At 37.5% G+C, this 21,707-nt stretch overlaps 1 protein-coding gene across 1 annotated transcript in view; it reads right to left on the bottom strand.

Moving 5' to 3' along the window:
• The window catches only part of Zpld1 (zona pellucida like domain containing 1), a 38,593-nt gene extending 28,185 nt beyond the window's left edge, over window positions 1–10,408 (bottom strand). Inside the window, exon 1 of the mRNA XM_027413354.2 lies at window positions 10,303–10,408. Within this exon, the coding sequence (XP_027269155.1) occupies window positions 10,303–10,408 (106 nt within the window). The remainder of the gene's footprint in view (window positions 1–10,302) is intronic.
• Between the last annotated feature and the right edge of the window lie 11,299 nt (window positions 10,409–21,707).

Raw genomic sequence — 21,707 nt, 5'->3', positions numbered from 1 at the left:
CAGTGACTGGCATGGAGGGCATTTCTTTGCATGATTCTTGAGTATTAACCCAATAAGTATGAGTTGATGGAGAGAGTAAAGCATGACTTTAATAAATTTGTACCAGGATGACTATGTAATGACTACTGCATGACTCTGTAATGACTATTATATGACTATGTAATCAGGTCTCCAGCTTAAAATGCACTCAGTACCTTTAAACAGAAAACATTAAAAAGCATGTTCTAGACTTTTGTTCTGGAACTATTTTTGTTCTAGACCATGATCTAGTACACAAAATTTACCAGAACATAAAAATCATGTACTGCTTTTGTTCTAGACCAGAGGCTATTAATCTTATTGTGTCCAAACTAAATGCTACCCAATGTCAATAAGAGATTCAAAAGTACATTTGTCACATACTTATTAGGTATCAGTCTCCATGCCAGACTGAGGCTGTTCCATTACTTCAAGAAGTTATGGATTGTGGTTCAACAGAGGAGAAAGTGGAAAATGGTCCCATGCAACATGACCTAAACATCATCTATCACTTTCCTTGGTCAAGTAAGGATGTTTGGAAAGAGTGTGTCAGTAAAATTGGATGGATGTCAATTTGGAGGTCTGGGCAAACTATGGGGCCTCTGGTAGTGGATCAGTATTTATCCCTAGTACACAAATGGACTTTGGGAGCCCACTCCACATGGAGGGATACTCTCTCAGCCTAGACACACAGGTGAGGGCCTAGGTCCTGCTTCAAATGATATGACAGACTTTGAAGATTCTCCCATGGAAGGCCTCACCCTCCCTGTAGAGCAGAAAGGGGATGGAATGGGGGGCCGATGGGGCAGTGGAGGAGGAGAGGGAGAGAGAACTGGGATTGACATGTAAAACAAGCTTGTTTCTAATTTAAATGAAAAAATACTTGCTGAAAAAATGTGAAATAATTTCAACTGTCTATGGCTTAGAAGAAATTGATTAGGTGATGACATGAACAGTGGGTGTCAACCACAATCAGTTTTTTGATGTGTGGTGGCTGAGAAAAAATTATTTCCTTAGACAAAGGAGTCATGGAAAATAAAAAAGGATAGAATTACTTGTGAAGAGGCTGGCATCTGTATAGGACATTCCAGACAAAATGGACAGACAATAGGTTATCAGAGGGAAGAGTACATTAATATCAGAAAGCAAAGAGCAAGATGCTAACTTGGACTATAAACTGCTCTCTATAAAGTCTATAAACAGTGAGCTGTGCTGATAGCTGGAATTCCTCAGGAGAACAATCAGGCAAAAGAAACATAAACTAATAAAAAAAAGTTATATCAACGCTGTTGTGACTGCCTGGTATCCCTCGTTCTCATGTGACCTGCTCCATATTGTTTAAGAATGAAGCTATGAAATCACTTTCATATTATCTGTGAGTTGATGTTTGCATTCCTTTTAAGTTATAAACTGATCAAAGGTTCTAAAATTTCTTCCCAGAGTGCCTAGCAATTTTGGCAAATGTTAATTTATACTACACATTTGCTGTAAATCTTTCACAAACAACACTCATGATTTCTAACTATATAATATGAGGTTCTAAGTTTCAGAAACAAAGAAAATATATGGTGACAGACAGATCCATCCTGGCTGTCCATACCACATTCCGTCTTTGACAGCTGCCTAAGAATGACTCTGAGTTTCCGATGAAGAGCAGTAGACTCATTGGTAGCTACTATCTGACTTCACATTGGAAAACTTAAAATAGTATGCAATTCATGGGGTTTTGCTATTTGATCAGGTATTTTTATTAACTTTTTAAGTGTGTGTTAATCTTGGTAACTTGCTATCTTAACTCCTTTCTATTGATTTTAAAATCATTTACTCTTCTAATTGACGTATTGCTGATTGATGCCTATCATTGCTAACAGCAGCCAGTGTCAGCCAGATGTGGATGTAGATGGCACTGACGTGGTGGATTGGATATATAAAGCCAGCAAGACCATCATAAGTTCTCTAAGTATCACCTCTTATACTTTTTGGAAGAAGTAAATTACCAGGGAACCTCATTAAAATACAGATTCTGCTTCAGTAGATTTTAAGTGGGGCCTGCACTTCTCACACCTCTCACAAGCTCCCAGGTGATGCTGATGTGACAAGTCTCTCAGTCAATTCAGTTGCTAAGATACAGCTAATTATTTTGATTGGGCAGAAGCTCTTATGAGGATTTCACTTGGAGGAGCTAAACATTCCCAGCAAACATGTATTGATAGGATGCAGGATGCACAGGTGTACAAGAGGGAAGGTGCATATGTAAAAGCCAGAAGAGGGGGAGAGAAAAATATGTATAACTCCCGTCTTAGTCGGAAGAGCGATTTCATCTTGAATCTGAATGAAGTCAAACAGAGGTGTCCTGAGCTGGAGCCGACCTCTGCTTTAGAATGCTAGGAACGGCTGATGTGACAGAACTGAGAAAAGGGTCAGTCCTCCTTTGTCATCTTGATACCCCAACCACAAACCACAGGAGAAGATTCCTGTTCAAAAACGCTACTGTGCCAAGTAGAGTGGTGTTTTCAGAAGTGGTGCTTTCAGCAAGGACAGTGCAATGTGATCAAGGCACTGAGAAGAACTATTTGCTTCCTGCCCGTGGGGGACTCTGGAATGGTTGGAGATGCGCGACAGTGTCAACTGTGAGCAGGTAGAGGCTCCATAAACTTCAGATGCAAGGATAATGTGAACAAAATCTTACACTTCTATCCACAGGCTGCTGTGCATACGCTTAAAGAGAGTATTGGTGTAAAGTTGGCAGCGTAAACAAGAGCCATTGAGTGGAGAAGAAGAACTTTTTTCTGTCCAAGGAAGAATGCTTTAGGGTTTCATAGAAAATTTCACCTGGAAATCACTTACCTCCTGAATGGCAATAAATATTCTAATAATGACCGATGCCATCATCATAGACAATAAGAATAACTTATATGATATTTCTGTTTCTTCAATCCCTAAAATAAAAGCGATGGATTTTCACATTATCCCAGCTTACAAATTACCTAGAGAACAGATGTGTGTGTTTCTTTAACTCATTTTTAAAGTTGTATTTCCTTTCACAAAGTTTTTATACAAGAATGAGGCTGTGGTACTAAAACAGCAAGAAGTCCTTCAGGGGTATTGATATTTCATCTATGCAAAATACCAGCAGCTGATGAAGAATGTAAAGTGGATTAGGGATTCAAGTTTCCTCTCTGTATTGAACAGGTTTCTCACCATCTTACTTTTTCATAGCAACATCTGTTTCTCGTTAGCAAATACAAGCTGCTGTTTCCTGGGCTATCAGATATTCATGTGGAGTCTGAGGCAAACTTTGAAGACTTATAATCACATTTGCTGTTATACTTTGGGACCAGAGGAGTCTGATAAATGTTTTAAGACAGAAAAAATAAAGAAAGAGGAGATACAGGTTTTATTTGTACTATGGAAGTACAATTTTTATGTAGTTAATAATTTTGCTATTGGGGGTGGATCCTGAATTATTCAATTGCTGTTCTTGCTGACTAATTGCTGCCTCATCCACAATGCTTTATCATTATTGATTAATAAGAATGTGACCTGTATCCAGTGCCTGAATCAGTTCTTTAGCCTCATCTGTTTAATAATTATGGTCACAGGTGCAAAGCAGGAAGCAGGGATCCCCTTGACAAATGGGCGACTGAAATACTGCCCCAAGCAGAAGGTCAGGATAATTGGCTCCCTTTATTTTCACAGAGGACCAGACATATTCCCTGAAATTATGATTTTCCTACCTGCTCCTTGGGAATGGAACAATGCAATCGTTTAGCAAAGCCAAACACAAAATGAGTTAATTTTGAGTAACTCACACATTAATTCTTTACACTGAAAAGGCTGACAAATATACTCACCATATGGCTTTTTGATTATTTAATGAGGAGATATTTTTATGTATGAATCTTCATCCTAACCTAATCTTTTAAACTTGCCATTCAAAGTTTGTTTGGGGGCAGGGGCTGCAACATTTGATGAAAGTTTCCCAGCTTTATATCCAATTCCAGCAAACTTGACAATATTAGACAAAACCTATTTTTTTCCTCACTACAAAATAAAGTTTAAAAGTGACTTTGCTTGTTTGTTATCAGAAATCAAATAAGGATGTACCTAACACTCAAAATTAAACCTATTATTGTTATTCATGTTATTTTAAATAGAATGTCAAATTTTAAAGTTAGAAACCACTAATTTACCCGGGATTTCTCATCACCATTTAGTTCAACCTGTGATAGTGTCAAGACATAAGTGTTCTAGTCCCCTGAGTCTCCCCTGAGTCTCTCTGGTTGTGCCTTCATCAATAAGAAGGTTGTGCCTTCTTCACAAAGCTATACATTTTTTCTAACCCTTCCCTACTACTCCCTTCTAAAAGCAAGGCTGGTTCCAAAAGGGATCCCTCAATCTCAGAAGCCAGGGCTCTTATCTTCACCCGTCCAAATAAAATTTTAAATATTTAAGAGTTAACTGTGTGATTAGTTTGGGAAGTGTGTGAGTATCATCTCAGTGGCTCCTGAGTCTGATCCTTGTCATTAGCTAGGGTTGCAAAGAGTTCACTACTTTTAAAATTAGACAGTATTTCTTTAAATTTAAACAAATTAGAACCATGGTGGTTATCTTGGTCCAAGAATAAATGCCATGGAAATTAGAGGAAATAGCTCCAATGTCCTGAAACAGCAGAGGTCAGATAGGGCAAGAATAATTCCCATCTTTATTAACATTGCTTTGCATTTAGATGGCCCTTCTCTTTTGCCAGACTCATTCTCATTCTACCTCAGTGCTTAGAATTTTGAGTAGATCCAGGAGTTCCTACTGACCCCAAGAAGGACTCTGATGTGGAAAAGAAATGGAAAGTCAAAGGGCAATGAGCAATTAACTTTTAGGCTTTATTTGCTCACTCTGTCCCTGCACAAACAACCTTCAAAACAAGAAAGGATATAAAATAATACTCACAAAAGCCTAAAACCTCTCCTGAGACCTCTACTTTGCTTGGGTTTTAGGATGTTTTGTTCCTTAAATACAAATTTTGAATTTTAACCATGGATACATTTGCAGGACAATCTGGGGAAGCACCCATGACAGTATTGGCATTTCTAAATCAAAACAGAAACTTTAATTAGTCCTCTGTTGAAAAGTAGAGAATTCTCTTTCCTCCCTGTTCTTAGAACACTTACTTTAAATAACATGGAATTGTAAGTATTTTCTATCCTCCTTGAAATGTATACAATTCTTTAGAAAAAGTGAATAGCACTTGATTAATGTTGATGACCCAGGGATGTCATTACTTGGCAAGGGATATAACAACATCACTATCTCTAGACACTGTTAGGAGGGAGAGGCTTACATTTAGCATAAACTATGCTTCAAATAGCAAAACTATTCCAATTACAAAGGTATGGAAGATAAATTTTCTTCTAGATAAACCTGATAAACTGACACAAGCAGCCAATTACCAGGTAAAGTTACGGTGTATGATTAATGGTGCCGTCACAATCTTATAGCAAGGACAGTTGTTGTTTGTCTAAAAACATACATGCTATGACTATTTCGCTTATTTATTACTAAATTCTTTAGTCTTTGCATGTCATTTACATGGTACACGTGACATAAAGAGTGAGATTACTGCTTATTCAATGTCAAAAGTGTTTTCTTCTTTACTGTGTAAAACAGAAGAGTTTTAGAGCATGTGACTCTATTTTCAATGGCTGTTTCCCAACATGATTGTCATTTCTAAATGAAATAATGGACTCTGGAACAGAGCAAGAGCATACAGCCACTTATCATTAATCATAAATGTACACTGGGTTCATTTGTATGGTGTAAATACAAATTTGGGTCATCATATCTAGAAACCAACACTATATACTCAGAGTGAGGTAATGGATCCCACAACTACTCAAAGTGATTGTGTTGTAAGTGGTCAGTAGATACTATTAACTACTATAAATGAATGTTTTAACATAGTTCTTTAGTTTATACCATAGGATAAATAGGATCTTCTGCTGTTCTTGTCACTTTGTAGCCAATCAACACATTTTATTCTGCTTTAAGAGAAAGAAATAATGTGGAGTTCTGTGGGTGGGTCAGTAGGAAGGATCTGGGAGGAGTTGGGAGAGAAGGAACCAAGATCCAAATACAATGTATGAAAATTTTTTATAAAAAAATAAAAAGGGAAATAATATAATCACAGCGTGGAAGAGGAGGATGAAGGAGAAGAAAGGAGGAGAAGGAACATGGAATTACATCAGCTAAATTGTCTCTGTTGAGCACTCTTTTAAGAAAGTGACTCCCTTACCCAGCCAAGTAAGGTCCTGTCTAGACTGGCCTACTTAGCCATCTGGTCTCTCAGCTCTTACAAAGACTACCTCCCACTGCCTGATTTGAGGAACAATCAGTGTGTCGGACCTTCTCTCTTTATATCTTTATTTCTCCTTCTCTCCTAATAAAAGAAACAACTTTTACATTCACAGGGTTGCATCTCTTGCCTACACCATTCTATACTTTCTTCCTCTCCTTAGTATTCCAATAGCTAAGGACTTTCCATTCTGAGAGCTCAGGCTTATGTTCTAAAAACACTCCTAATTTAAAGTTCCAGCTTAGGCTACTCTTCTTTTTCCTTCACCATCTACAAATAATCATAACAGTAGCCATTCTGACAAACCTGCCATATTTATGCCACTCCTATTTTCTGTTCACACACCAAGCAGAGATTCAGGTTTTATATAGCTATCTTCACTTTGGACATACCTTCTCAGACCCAGGTCTGAATTCCTACTTGGAGAGAGATGATGCCACTATCCATTCTCCAGAAAGGTCCCCTAAACTATTATTTCCAAACCCCAACTTTCTTTTTAAAGCACAAAGTATTTTTATTTTCCACATTAGTTAACAGTGTCAACACCAGTTGCCCATAGGCAAAACATCATCTAGCCTTCCCTTTCTCTCCCAAATCAAATCAATCTCCCCCTTTGCTGAGCCCAAAAGAAACATTTCTCTTAACAAAATTGTCTCCTTCTATTATTCCTACTGCCAGTAGCCTCATAATCTTTCACTCTGCCCATAGTCTCTGCTAACTTGACTCACTTTTCCAAACAACATCTTTCATAAAACAAAGCAGACCATAACATACCTATCAAATCCATGTTTAAAAAAGATTCACTGTCTCTTTTCTGCCTACAAAATAAAGTAAGAACATTTCCATTACACAATATAACAGAAAGCATTCTTGCCAAAACAATTAAACATAACTCCCTCAAAACTGCAGCTCTAATTAGTTTACAGGGTTTGCAAGAAGAGCATGCAGACCTGCATGCAGCTGCATGGAAAGTGTCAGGATCCTATAGGTTCGATAGTATAGAACAAATGACCAAATTAGAGGCAACTTGGCTGAGCGTGAAGCCTCTCAAGGAATTATTAAGTGCATGAGATATGTGCATAAAGTTTAATGATTTTTAAACTTATTTCCATTAGATATGCATACCAAAGCATGAAAAATAGGTTTACTTTAAAATAGTCCAGAAATAGGAATAGAAAGAAAGGAGAGATGAAACAAAAATTATGAAAGTGTGTAGTAAATATATCTGTATGACCAATTTGAGGTTTCTTTTTAACTATTTTTATTTATGTATGTGTTTGAAATTGTCCATTCTAATTCTTTTAATTTACTTTATTTACCTATTTAATATTTATTTTCCTCCTTCCTCTCCTTCCCTATGGCCCCCCATCCACTCCTGTTCCTGTATATTTCTGTTCAAAAAGGGGCAGGCATCCTGTGGGTGTCAGTAAAGAGTGGTATACCAAGTTTCTGTAAGACTAAGTACCTCCCCTTATATTAAGGCTGGGCAAGTGAATACACTACGAGGAATTGGTTCCCAAGAGCCAGTCAAAGCATTAGGGACAGCCCCTGCTCCCCTTCTTAGGAGTCCCACAAGTAGATCAAGCTACATAACTGTCACATTAATGTGGAGGGCTTAGGTAGATGTCATTCAAGTTCTGTGGTTGTTGGTTCAGACTCTACGGGTTCCTGTGATCCAGGTTAGCTTTTTCTGTGGGTTTTCTTGTGATGTCTGACTCCTGCAATCCTTCCTCCCTCCCTTCAGCAGTTTCCCCTAGCTTCACTTATTGTTTGGCTCTGGGTCTGCATCTATTTCCTCCCGTTAGTTACTGGATAAAGGCTCTCTGATGAAAATTGGGGGAGTCACCAATCTGGTCACAGAAGATGGCCAGTTCAGGCTACATATCCACTATTTCTAGGAGTCTTATCTGTGGTCATCCTTGTAGATTCATGGGAGTTTCCCTTGCATCTGGTTTCTAATCCAGAATGTGCCCCTCCATATCCAGTCTTCTCTTTCAGTACTCTTTCTCCCTCTATCCCCCACAACTCAATCCTTCAAGTTCCTATCCCCACCCACCTATACTCCACATAGGAGATATTTTCTATTTCCTCTTTCCAGGGAGATCCAGGACCCTCTCTGGTGCATAGCCCCTAAGATTGACAATTAACAATGGGACCTCATGAAACTGAAAAGCCTCTATAAGGCAAAGGACACTATCAATAGAACAAAATGGGAGCCTACAGAATGGGAAATGATTTTTACCGACCCCACATCTGACAGAGAGCTGATCTCCAAAATATATAAAGAACTCAAGGAACTAGACATGAAAAAAATAAATAATCCCATTTAAAATGTGGTACAGAATTAAACAGAGAATTATCAACAGAAGTAACTCAAATTGTAGAGAAACACTTAAAAATGTTCAACATCCTTAGCCATCAGGAAAAGGAAAATCAAAATGACTCTGAGATCCTTACACCTGTCAGAATGGCTAAGTTCAAAACATAATTGACAGCTTATGCTCAAGAGGATGTAGAGCAAGAGAAACAATCTTCCATTGCTGGTGGGAGTGCAAACTTGTACAGTCAGCTTGGAAATCAATATGGTGGTTTCTCAGAAAATTGGGAATCAGTCTACCTCAAGACCCAGCAATACCACTCTTGGGCATATACCCAAAGGATGCTGAAGCATATCACAAGGACACTTGCTCAACTATGTTCATAGCAGCTTTATTTGTTATAGCCAGTACCTGGAAACAACCTAGATGCCCCTAAACTGAATAATGGATAAAGAAATTGTGGTACGTTTACACAAAGGAGTATTACTCAGCTATTAAAATAGTGACATCAGGAAATTGAAAGCAAATGGATGGAACTAGAAAAAAATCATCTTGAGTAAGATAGTCCACACTCAGAAAGACAAATATGGTATTACTCACTCCTAAGTGGATATTAGCTGTAAAGTAAAAGTGGCTTTAAAGGGAATTTATTCTTGACACTCAGTGCTATTAAAACCTCACCTTCGAACAGTCTACAGATTTACCTTTGAGCATTTGACACAATGACTTCTATATCTTGCCTCACAGGTCAAGAACCCAGACAAGAGGTCTGACTTTATGAAACCATTTGGTCACAGTCCAGTCTCACTTCAAAATTCTCCCTTTAATAAATGAAACCACCTACAGATTGCTCTATTCAGGTTTATTGCTCTCACATATTCCAAAAATGGGAGTTTGGCAAGTATGAAGAAAGCAAATGCTGGCCAAAGGTATTTCAGTTCACATGACAGACTTGGAAAAGCAGTTTCTGATTCTGGGATCATGACTTTGTAAATGTGGGATGAAGATGTTGTAACTCTAGCTAATGAAGAATGACACTTAAGTTACAGAGAACCTCCCCATTAAGTGTTGGTCTACTAACCTGTAGGATGTGTCCACCAATATGGACAAATTTCTGGATTATTATATTGATAGGTTTTTGTGAAATTCATTCAAAAGTTGACCTGTACAATTTGATGGTGACAAACATTTCATTGAAAAAGTATTATGGAACTATTACATAATACTTCAAAATTATTTCATCAAATATGACTCCCAAATAAATATATTCATGTGTAAAGACAGTTTAAAAAGCCTGAATTAAGTTGAGAAAAAAAGTCATCAATTAGGCAAATTTTTAAAGGAAATTAGACTCACAACTTATTGCCCATTGACCAACATGTTTTCACATTTGTGAGCAGTCATTATGATATTGTTAACTTTTATGACCACTCTGTATGTTAATGTGGATATAAATTAAAATTCCAGAAAAATTGTCTTGATCTCATCTTCCATTGTTAATATCCACTCAATGTAAAGGGACAGACCTCATTTTCTATGTTTATTGAAATGATTGACTATTCACACATAACTATTCTTCCTAGAAGCAATTAGACAGTAGATGGAGCTCACACTCACCAGGAAATCTGCTGTGGAGATTGGCATCACAGTTGTAACTGTTGAACTGAGCAGACCCTGGAAACACTCTAGCCGACAGAAGAAGCAGCAACCATATTCGTTCCATGGCAAAACCTAGAAAAGAACAACAAGCATGTGGACATCACCAATCACTTTTTCTTGCTGAAAAGACTGAGGCAGACCTCAGCCCTTTGTTGGATAGCAATTTATAGCTATTCAGTCAAAGCCAGGGGATCATAGAAAGTAATCATAAAAACTGAGGACAGAGATTTTGGATACAATGGCTCAATATTTTAATTTGTTGACTTCAGTTTGATAATGGTAACAAAGCTATGTTTTTGTACTAAAAGAACTAATGATAAATCATAGGCAGTACAAGAAAGAAAAAGATTGTTGTAAATAGGATGAACTCAATCTAATATGTAGCCAGTTCACACTTAATCAGACAAACACGTTTAGAGGCAACAATACATGTATAATATCTGGGGTGTAGAATCAGTCTAGGTATTCAAGCATTCGATGCTCTATTCTGAAAACATTATCAATATTCTCGATGACCAAGTAACATCAGGAATGTCTTTCTTTCAACACAGCAATTCTCGACTATGGCATTGTCTCAAGAATCAATGACTTGTGTAATATTTTCTCAGGAAACACAAGAATAGAGCAAAAGACTAGGATAGCTGTGTGTGTGTGTGTGTGTGTGTGTGTGTGTGTGTGTGTGTATGAATAACATGGCAGTTGCTCCAATGAATGACTGTTCCTTAATGAGATGTGAAGACTAATATCTCTGCATGAAAACACTGAACTTCTAAGATAAATTAAAGGAAGTTCTTCTGTAAGATGCCAATGTGGGTTTGAAAACAATAAATGGGCATTGGCTAAACGTTCGATAATGTTTTCTTGGATGAGCTTTTATTGGCCTAATGAAGTTAAAATGGCTTCCAGAAATGTGCAATTTAATCCCACACTGTAGTTTGTACACTGAAAAAAAAATTTCAGTTAATGGTTTGGGTCTACACATGAAAGGCACAAAGAGAATGAAAGTATAAATGTTTACTCAGTCAAGTACATTTTTAGGGCTTAGGCTTTGAGGGAAAAACAATATTTTAACTGCCCTCAAAGATCTGACTTGTCTGATTAATTAAGTCTTCAGTAAAAGGAAGGAAATGGGCCTCTTTTGAATTGCCAGTTTAGAACGTAAAGTTTATGGTGAAAAGAGTCACTTTGGTGAGGATGTGGGAAAGGAAGGTATGATTTTGCTCTCAAAAATAGACTGAAAAGCATACTTCAACAGGAGCATTCTTCCTTCGGTGTCATACCACACCTCAGTCACAAGCCTCATGACATTGATGAGAACAAAGGTTTGTCTGGCTACTTCCAATGCCTTGAAACACTCCTTTAACAAAGGGTTCACAGGAATGGCTGCCCTCTGCTGGCCACATCTACATCACCATGGTCTCGATCCTCAAGACACAAAATAGAACAGAACAAGCCCATTCTTTTAGAGGCTCGAAGATGGATGGCTAGGACAAAGAGCAGGGCAGCCTGAATGGGATGCTGTACTGCCACGGCCTTATTACTGTGGGTCCTATCAAAACCCAGAAAGTACTAGAAACTAAATCCACACTGTTTTCTCCTCCCCCCCCCAAAAAAGGAGTTTGTCTAATGGGTGCATGGCCTGGAACTTTATCTGGTTGGACTATTTTTGTTAGACTGAAACAGCCTGAAGCTTTTAAGAAGCAAAACACAACTTTCCAAGTGTGCACTCCACACATGGGTGTGTGACAGATGTTTGCCTGTGCCTTCTCATTTATATATTACATTTTCCTGTACCTTCTCATTTATATTTCCTGAATGAATGGCTGAGGTTGGGATCGTTACTTGACAGTACAGAGGAGGAAAACCGAGTCTTGGGAAGTTTAACTGACATGAAATGTGAATGAGGAAATACATTTCTATCCCCATCTTAGCATTTGCAAAGATTGTACTCTTCAATAGATTTTTTCTTCTGAGAGTGAATAAGCAAATTTGGTGTTAGTGCTGCAAGTTTGAAAACAGATACGGTCTCTTTGAGGGCAACTCTCCTCTCTCATTGTGGAAAAACATAAAAATATTAGACACACCTGTATTTTTAATGGATAGATACCCCTGCTAATTGAATCAGTATACTAGCAGCAGAAAAACGATTGCTTTACAAGTATACATCAAATCTGAGTCTGTCCAAAAGTGACCTTGCACCATCCTTCTATGTATGCACAAATGCTGCAGCATCCTCCCGAAGATGAAAACTTCTGGCGGTTTTTGGTTTTTTTTGTTTGTTTGTTTGTTTGTTTGTTTTTGATGAAGAAGAGGCAGAAGTGGGAGGCAGCTTCCACTAAGAGAAAACACATTAACTTTTTGGGGTGTTAGCAAATACTGATTCAGAGTGTTCTCAGTCTTTGTTGGGTCTGTCATTTCAAAGCCAAGATGCTGATCTTAACACCTTATCATCCCTAAATTCTGAGCACACAGAAAGCTTTGCAATTACAGTTCAGGGCCACCACATACTGCTCTAAAAGTTCTGTCTTACACAGAATCTCCAAGGAAAAGGACAGTGACTAGATCTGCACTCCTCACCTAAGCATGTGTGCCAGACCATCACCAGACACAACAGTATCCCCTGGGTTAGTGACAGCTGTAATTATTTGATCACTTTATTTGATTTTTAGTGGTATTTGGATTCACCTGAGTTTTAGTGTTAATGTATAATTAGTACATCTCCTGTATAGGTAAATATATATATTGAATTTCTATAATATTGGTGGTGTTTGCATCATTTTTAACATTTCTAGAAGCCCTTTGCATTCTACTCACAAAAGAAAACAGGACAAAGTTTTTAACTTGCAAAATTCCTATCGTCAATTCTGTCTCCACCATTCCCTAGTGCATAGGAAATAGGAGCCTCCGCTCACTGTACCAGGAAGGGAGATGCACTGTGCCGTTGGTCGTTTGTTTTTCTCTGAAATGAAATTAGGTCACATTCATCACAGGATGGTGTCCTGTCTGCTCAAGCTTTGCAGCTCTTCTATTTCCACACATGGGTTTATTTCTGAACCAATCCTACTAAAAAAGTTCAGGCAGAGGCTGACATCTGTGGAACACCATTTAGGCTCCAGGGACCTCTTGCTAGACACTCTACAGAAGAGCCTGCACTCTTCTCCACCACATAAAAGTGCAGCAACCAGCACACCTTCTTTGGCAAGAACAGTGGTTTTTAAAATGCCCTAACATTTTACAAATTACATGGATAAAATTACAAATATCTATGACATGCTAAGGTATTAGTAACGTACACAAGAGATTTTTACATCTGACTTAGCACCATCATAAACTTTAAGTCGAATGCAGCAAAGGAAAAAGAGGGTTGTATGTGTATGCATGAATTTTAAAGGCATAGAAGCTAGACATGGAAGTATACTTTTGTAATTCTAGCAATCAGAAGCCTGAAGCAGTAAGATCATCAGGAATTCAAGGATGGTCCAGGCTACATGATGAGACTCTGTTTCAAAAAGAGAAAGAAGTTGTAAATGTCAATTTAACAAGGAAATTCTGACATTTCTTAAACTGGTGCTAATAGGTATTAACAACATAATGGAAGCATCATGCGAATTGATTTGTTGCCCCACATATCAATATTTACCATATTACAATTTCCTTTAAAAATGGGAAATTCTAAAAAATAAATAAATATTTTTTAAAAAATAGGAAATTCTTCAAAAGTTTGTATTTCTAATTTGCTTGCTTGGGACTAAATTTGAAGTGCAATAAATAAAATCTGACTTCTCATTTAACTTTATATAAATTAATAATCTCTTGTAAACACCATTCTCTAAATTTCATTATAAAATAACATTTTGGATCTTCTTTTTCTTTAGACTTGGTGTGTGCCAACCACAGAGCTGTCTTTAATATTCAACTACTAATATAGATTTAATTTTCACCCATGTCACAAGACTTGAATTGAATTATACAGGGTCACAGATTTAGGAAATGGCAGCCCAGAATTCAAAATTCAGCTTGACCTTTGCAATGATTATATCAGTTTGATTTCATTGGGGTTTGTTCAATAAATAAAATTAATGTCCTTCTACTTTACAAAAAGTAAATTATATTAATAATGTATGTTTAAATATGCTCTGAGCAAAATGATTCAGATGATTAGGGCAAAATATTTCTTAAAATCTACATAATTTTCATAACTTTCATTTAGGCAATAAGAGCACGAAGAATATTATTCTTTTGCAAATTGACTTAATGAATGTAGAAATGAGCTATAAGGTCTGAGTGTACACCAGAATGTTTTAAGCACTTCATACATATTTTTGAACCAAATGGGTAATTATTCTCTTTATTCTGGGGGAAAGCAAATAAATAATTTGAATTGTTAAGAAATCAGCTCAAAGCTAAACATACAGCCTGTGACAGGATTTATGTTCAAAGACTCTAGAAACTGCCCCCCCCAGCCATTGTGTAACATCACAGTCCAAAAATGATACACATAGCACCAAGGCAAATGGAAGTTTGCATTCACCAAGTGTACTTGATCAATGCAGTATTTTTCTTTTATTCATTTATCAAATAATTGTTGAATGTTCTCACGTAACTGGTACTACAAGGGTGGGACAACTAAAGTACAGCAATGGGGCGGGCAAGCCTGAATAGAAGTTACATTTTAATAGAAGACATTGGGGGTGGGGGAAATCTCTGAGTACACTATAAAATATGTATGTGATAAATGCAATGGGTAAAAATAGAGTAAGGAATGAGGAAGTGGGGATGGAGAACTGAAATTGTATATGATGCAGTCAGAGACATATCATCAACCCATAGGAACAGCTGGAGGTTAGAAACAAGCGGTTCTTTCTGTCCATAGCTTATACTTCATTTCTTTCTAGTTAAGTACTACCCAAATTCAAAAAAAAAAAAGGAGAAACTTTTCACCTCATAAATTATTCTCTAGGAATAACCTAGACACTTTGAAAAGCTGCATTGGCCTTTGCATATGTGTAAAGGTGGATACTAAGTAGTCCCCCCACCCTACCACTCCCATCTCATCCACCTCCCACTCACCCACCCCCACCTCTGTGACAAGGGGGTGGGCAGGTGAAGAGTGAACATGCCAGGAAAGTACTTTCTTCTGCTCTTAAGAAATAACTTTGCCAAGACAAATGGGTGCAGCGATTTATCAAAGTCCATGCTTTCTGAATTGTGTGGGCTTCATAAGTGCTAGATTAGATAGCCAGGAAGAAAAATGGAAAATGCAAGCTAAGTATAATTTCTTCATATGTATAATCAACCGTCTAACACTGGTGCCTTTTTCACTAAGCTAAATCTAAAATTTTGAAACACACACACACACACGGACACGGACACACATACACGATTCAAAAACTTCTTCAGTGTACTCTCTGGCATCATGTCTTCTGCCCTGATCTTGCTGCCCTACACATGTATGATGTCTCTGGCAGACAGAGGCACATTTCCCAAGTTCTTGCAATGTTTACCCTGGTCTCCTCCCCTGAGAGCATCCTAAATAGCTCACACAGCTTTAAAATAACTGGAAACCAATGTTTCCAGGGGGAGAGGGTGGGACTAAATGTATGCATTTCAACAGATGTCAAAGTTTGAGGTACAGAAATGAAGGGCTTCTCCCTTCTCAGTAGCAAGCGTCAGGACCTGGGTAAAGAGACACCGATGTTTACCAGAGAAGCTCCTGTCTTGTTGAGTTATGTATCCTTTCCACTGGGGGGGGGGGGAGAGTGTATTTTCTCCCCCTCAAAAATCACTGTTTTTAAAGTGGTGGAGTGCTGGAGACCATAGTTCTTTAATAAAGAAAGATGGCTTTTGACAGAATGTCTAGACTAAAGCTCTATATTGTTTATTTGTATTACACTTAGACACTAGAGGCAGCATATATATGAAAATATAAAACCTTCAGCAGAAACATCCATTATTATGCACATATAGATTCTTTAACATAAAGGGTCCTTGTCTTGCTAAACAAAAAATAAAGCCCTCCATGTAGTTTCAGAATAATGCCTCAAACAAAGAAGAAAATGTGTGTCACCATCAAGAGCACATTGCAAGATTTTATGGCTCAGAATGTGTTGCTGTATACCACAAGGAAATATGAAAGCTAAAGGCTGCTCCCAGGAGGAAAATCCACGCCAGTATTCTCTGACACAGAGGGAGTATTCATGTATTGCCTTTTGCCACTGCCTTCATTTGTCTATCTGCTGAGGGTTGCCTCAAGTCATCTAGTGATTAACTGATGCACAGTGTTTAGTTTAGAACATTTATTCTGGCACCTTAGTTTGAGGGGAGTAAGGGAACTGACAGATTGAACTAACTCACTTTAAAAGCTTTTTTTTCTTTAATAATTTATCAAGTTCTTTTCTAAGATACTTGTACATTTTATCATTCTGAAGGAGCTTCAGTGCAATACTAGTGTATTGACTTCCTCCATCTTACATGAAGTGTAATCATAACGAATTAATAATAAAATGATAATTTTATTGATTAACATAAAGAATCACTTCCCTCTAATTAAGTAGAGAATTGACTATTAGAATGACTATTACAGAATGAAAATATTTCCTTCTTAGTAGAGATGATTTACAAAATATTTGCCAGACGATACAAAAAAAGGAATCAGCCAATGAAAAGCCTACTATAATTAGTTACTTCAGCTGACTATAACTGATATCTCAATAATCAAAATTATATTCACATCAGCAGTATGAATATGGCTGAATGCTTTGGTTAATCCTTGACTAACTCTACAACTATTTTTTGCTATTTTAAATTTCCACATCAACCCATTCACCCTTTGTTTATTACAAATAATTATTACACATTTTACTTAAGTTTGAGACTCAAAGTTCTTGAGGTGCAATGATGAGCAAAGTAGACATGGTCCCTACCTCCACAACATTTATAGATTAAAGACTGGGTCAACATCATACTAACAATCACACATGTGGGAAAGTATAAATGATTTGGTGATGCTGGAGAAGAAACATAAAAGATCCTTTGAGAAGGTCAAATGGAATAACCTAGCTTAGCTGAGGATATCAGGAAGGGCAAGTCTATGGAGTCCAGAGTTTAGAACCAAAGGCCTGAGAACCAAGACTGGAAGTGCTCACTCGGAAACAAACATTGAGCAATGACTGTCAAATTCTAATAGAATTAAAATTTAAGCATAGAGTCTGGAAGGATAAATTTGAATGAATATTAATACTTAAAATTTTTAAATATATTTTCCAGTATACCAACATATGCCATGAAAGATGTCTCTCACACACAAACGTTGTTCTGGCAAGACGGCTGATCAGGGAAAGACACTTTCTGCCAAACCTGACAACCTGAATTTGAACCCAAGACTCACATAGTGTAGAAGCAAACAGAATCTTACAAATCGCCCTCAGATATCTTCATATCAAGTGATAGCACATACTCATGTGTGCGCACATGTGCTCATGCGCTCTCGCACACACACACATCCATAAGTAAACAAACTGTTAAAAATTTTACACTAGATGTAATTGTGTGTGACAGTTACATTGGAATTAAACTCAGTGAAAGTGAATCAGCTTGAATTGTGTCCACATTTATACAGTAATGAACCCAGTAGCTAGAATAATGAGAAGACTATTTATGCAATTTGTGGTAATTGTGGTTGAATTTGTTGACAGTAAATGCCAGTGTGGTGTGATTGGCATTGGTATACACAGTATATGTTTATGATCTTAGGAAGTTTGGGATCAAAGGGGAAACATTTTAGCTTCATCATCATTGTATTAATAGTAGTAAAGATCCTAGAAATTAATTTAGAGCATATGACCTAGATGCAATGCTCCTAGATATTCCTTATTTTAAAAAATGTCTCACAATCATAAAATGTAGTCTAGCCATGTAACAACTTTCCCCTAGTGTCCAACAGATATTTGCAGGTACTGTATCTATTTCCTAGAATGTGATATGTATGTCACAATTACTAACAAAACTTTGCATAAATGTAACATGGGGTTTGGATTCTGCCCCTTTTCTGTGCTAATTATCAGTGTGGTCTGGTGAAGCCACAAGATGGACTTATTATATCCATTATCTCAAGGATGAAGTGTGGGACTACAGGATGATATCCATCTAAAAATAGCCTCCAAACCCAAGAAACATAAGTGACTTCAAGAGAAAGATCACCTATGCTCATTATCTACAGTTAGAGCACTACAACAGAAGGCTCTGGTAACCTGATTATACCTTCCTACCATGATAGTTGATGAAGCTGTAGATGGTATACCCAGAAGACTCTGGTATTTACTATTCGTTCTAAGAAAAGAAATCGGGAGGAAGCCGGCCAGCCTACTCTCCATAGAACTAACAAAAGCATTAGCCTTTTCACTTTGGAGTGGTTTGGTTCTTCCTTCAACAAACAAAAAATGAAATAATATAGTAAAGTTTAAACTATATGGGAAAGCACATTTCAATTGGCCACGTGTGCTTATTTAATGTCTCCTTGCTGTGACAATTTTGGTGTTTATCCTCAAATGGCTCTAAGAAGCAATATTCACAAAATAAAATCGGCCGCTGGTAATTTGTGCTAATACTTTATTTTGCCTAAAGTACACATTTAGTCCAACTCTCATTATTGTTCCTGGGTTCTTATATTATTTGTTAAGTTGTTTCGGGGGAGATAATAATAAGTTTTGTGGCCTCCCTCTGAATAATAACAGGGAGGCAAACAAACCACCTTTATCTGTTAGGCATAGGAATTGATGGCAAGTGACTAAATGCCTGATTGCTATGAATAATCTGAATGAAGAGAAGTGAAAATCAGCTACCAAAATATGTCTAAAATTGAAAATTTAGCTGTTTGCAAACAGCATATTAACATACCTGTGATGAAATGATAATGAGGAAAAAATGAGATCCCCTGAAGTTGCAGCTAGTAGGAGCACGTATCATAAGTTATTGCAGATAAATGTTGAACCCAGAGAGAATCTGAAATTTAAATATATATTTACATTTCCTTTCAATGTTTTTATTACATTTATTCAGTGTCTGTGCCTGCTTATGTGTGTATGTGAGAATGAGAGAGAGACTGTGAGTGTGACAGAGAGAGGGCCGTTTTGTGTGTGTGTGTGTGTGTGTGTGTGTGTGTGTGTGTGTGTGTGTGTGTGTGTGTATGAGAGAGTGTGTGAGAGAGCAAGAAAGCAAGACAGAGAGAGGGAAGGAGTGTGTGGGGGGAGGGTCTTGGGTTGTATCATGCCATGTGTGTGGAGGTCAGAGAACAATTAAGAATTTCCAGGAGTGAACTCTCTCTTTCTTCCACACAGGTCTCAATGATCCAACTCAGATCATCAAGGTTGCCAGCAAGTGATTTTTCCCACCAAACTATCTCTCCTAATCTAGTTAGTCATCTTACTCATTTGGTTTTATTTTACTAATTTTTTTTAATTTTTAAAAATCATTCATTCATAGATCACTAAAAATGACCACTGTATCAAATCTTTAAATTCTGCTAAAATGACCATATAAATGACTATTAGAAAGAAATAATTGTTACTCCTGACTTTTACATAGCAACTGTATTTCTGTTTAAAATGGGTCATCAAAAAATAGATGTATGTGAATAATACAAAATAATAACAATTAAGTTATTCCAATGTTTTATATTTGAAATGTCTCATATGAAAGCTCATGAATAAATAATTACTAAGTAACTCATTCTGTGGCATCTCTGGCACATCACGTCTTCTCTCACGTCTCCTCTCTACATGAGCTAAGTAAGTAAATAGTTTTTATAAAGATGATACACAAGTTTGCTTTATGGCATTTCATCCTTTAACTAGCTGAGTTAGACAAAGAGGCAGAAATCAGGCTAACTTATTTCCAGGCTCAAAGTCAAGACTGTCAAGATTGACATGAAAGGTTCTGACAGAGAGGAAGGTTATTACCACTTAAGACAGTGTATGAGGTTTAGAGTCTGGATGAGATGAGCCTAATTCTAACTAAATTATAGTCCTGCAATAGCCAGAGTTGGAACTATAGGCATGACTCTCAGCTCCTATCTAATTAGCATCAGAGACTCTGGAGATCTGAAGGCACATCCCAGCTCTAGACACAGCTGTGGACCACAGCAGGTGTGGTAAGCTCTCCAAGCCAATGAACTCAGTAGCAGGCAAGTGACCATGGAGGAGAATGGAAAGATGTGAGCACTGAGATGGCAATGTTTGGCTGACGTCAGATAATGTAGTATTGTAACTAGGCTACTGGCACATGGGACAAATTTAAACATAAGTCACCATAGACATTGAGATCTTTTCTCTAGGAGAATTGACTTGACAGGACAGTATGAAAACAAAAGCTCATTATAATGAAAATCCATCTGTTAAGAACACACATAAAAACTGTCTGACCCAATAAACAATCAGTTGCTAAATAAACTGCAGTGAGTATTTGCTGTCCTCCATTCATTGGACAGCTCCCTTCAAGTTAGCTTACAAGTGCTATGACAAGAAGAGTAAGGACTGGCTATTAAAATGGCTACACCTGCTTGTTTCTTGGGTCCAATTGCTTGGAATATCTTGTCTATCCTTGGTGATGAGGTGTGTTTCTTGGAGGCAGAAGACAGATGGATCCTGTTTTCTTATCCTGTCTGTCAGGCTGTGTCTTTCTATTGGGGAATTTAGATCATCAGCAAATATTTTCCACATATAGGAGAATCCCCTGGAAAATGTACTTGTCTCCACCCTCACAGAAACCCAAATTCTCTAAAAACAGAGTCTGAGGAGATGACTTAGTGAGTAAGAGTACTTTCTGTGAAAGCGACAAGACCTGAATTCAAATCCCCAGTATCTCTGTATAATCCAGGCATGGTTCCTTATGGTTGTAATCCCAGAACTAGGGGCGTCAGAGACAGGCAGAATGCAGAAGTTCAGTGACCAGTCAGCCTATCTCAAATGGCAAACTTCAGACTTACTAGGATGCCTTATATCAAAAAGTGAGGAAGAGGGAGAAGGAAAAGACAGAATGGAGGGATGAATGTATTCAGAATGTATTCTACACCTATAAGAAATTGTTTAGGAGTACACTAGTTAAAAAGTAAACTGGAAGGTGATACAGCAACACATTTGACATGTCATTCTGACCTCATATACAGGCACCACATACATACATACACACACACACACACACACACACACACACACACACACACACACACACACACACCCCACAAAGCCCCTAGATAATTTTAAGAAATGAAGGTTTCCATTTCTATCCCAGTGGTTCTAGCAAGCTTCCAGGATTGAGATTCTCTTTCTCTGTTTTGAGTTGTTGCTTTTTTTAAGTTTTCTTTTTAT

Source organism: Cricetulus griseus, chromosome 4 (genome assembly GCF_003668045.3).
Source record: "Cricetulus griseus strain 17A/GY chromosome 4, alternate assembly CriGri-PICRH-1.0, whole genome shotgun sequence".
NCBI lineage: Eukaryota > Metazoa > Chordata > Mammalia > Rodentia > Cricetidae > Cricetulus > Cricetulus griseus.
The sequence above is the reverse complement of the archived record's forward strand: the minus strand, read 5'-3'. Positions and strand labels throughout refer to the sequence as shown.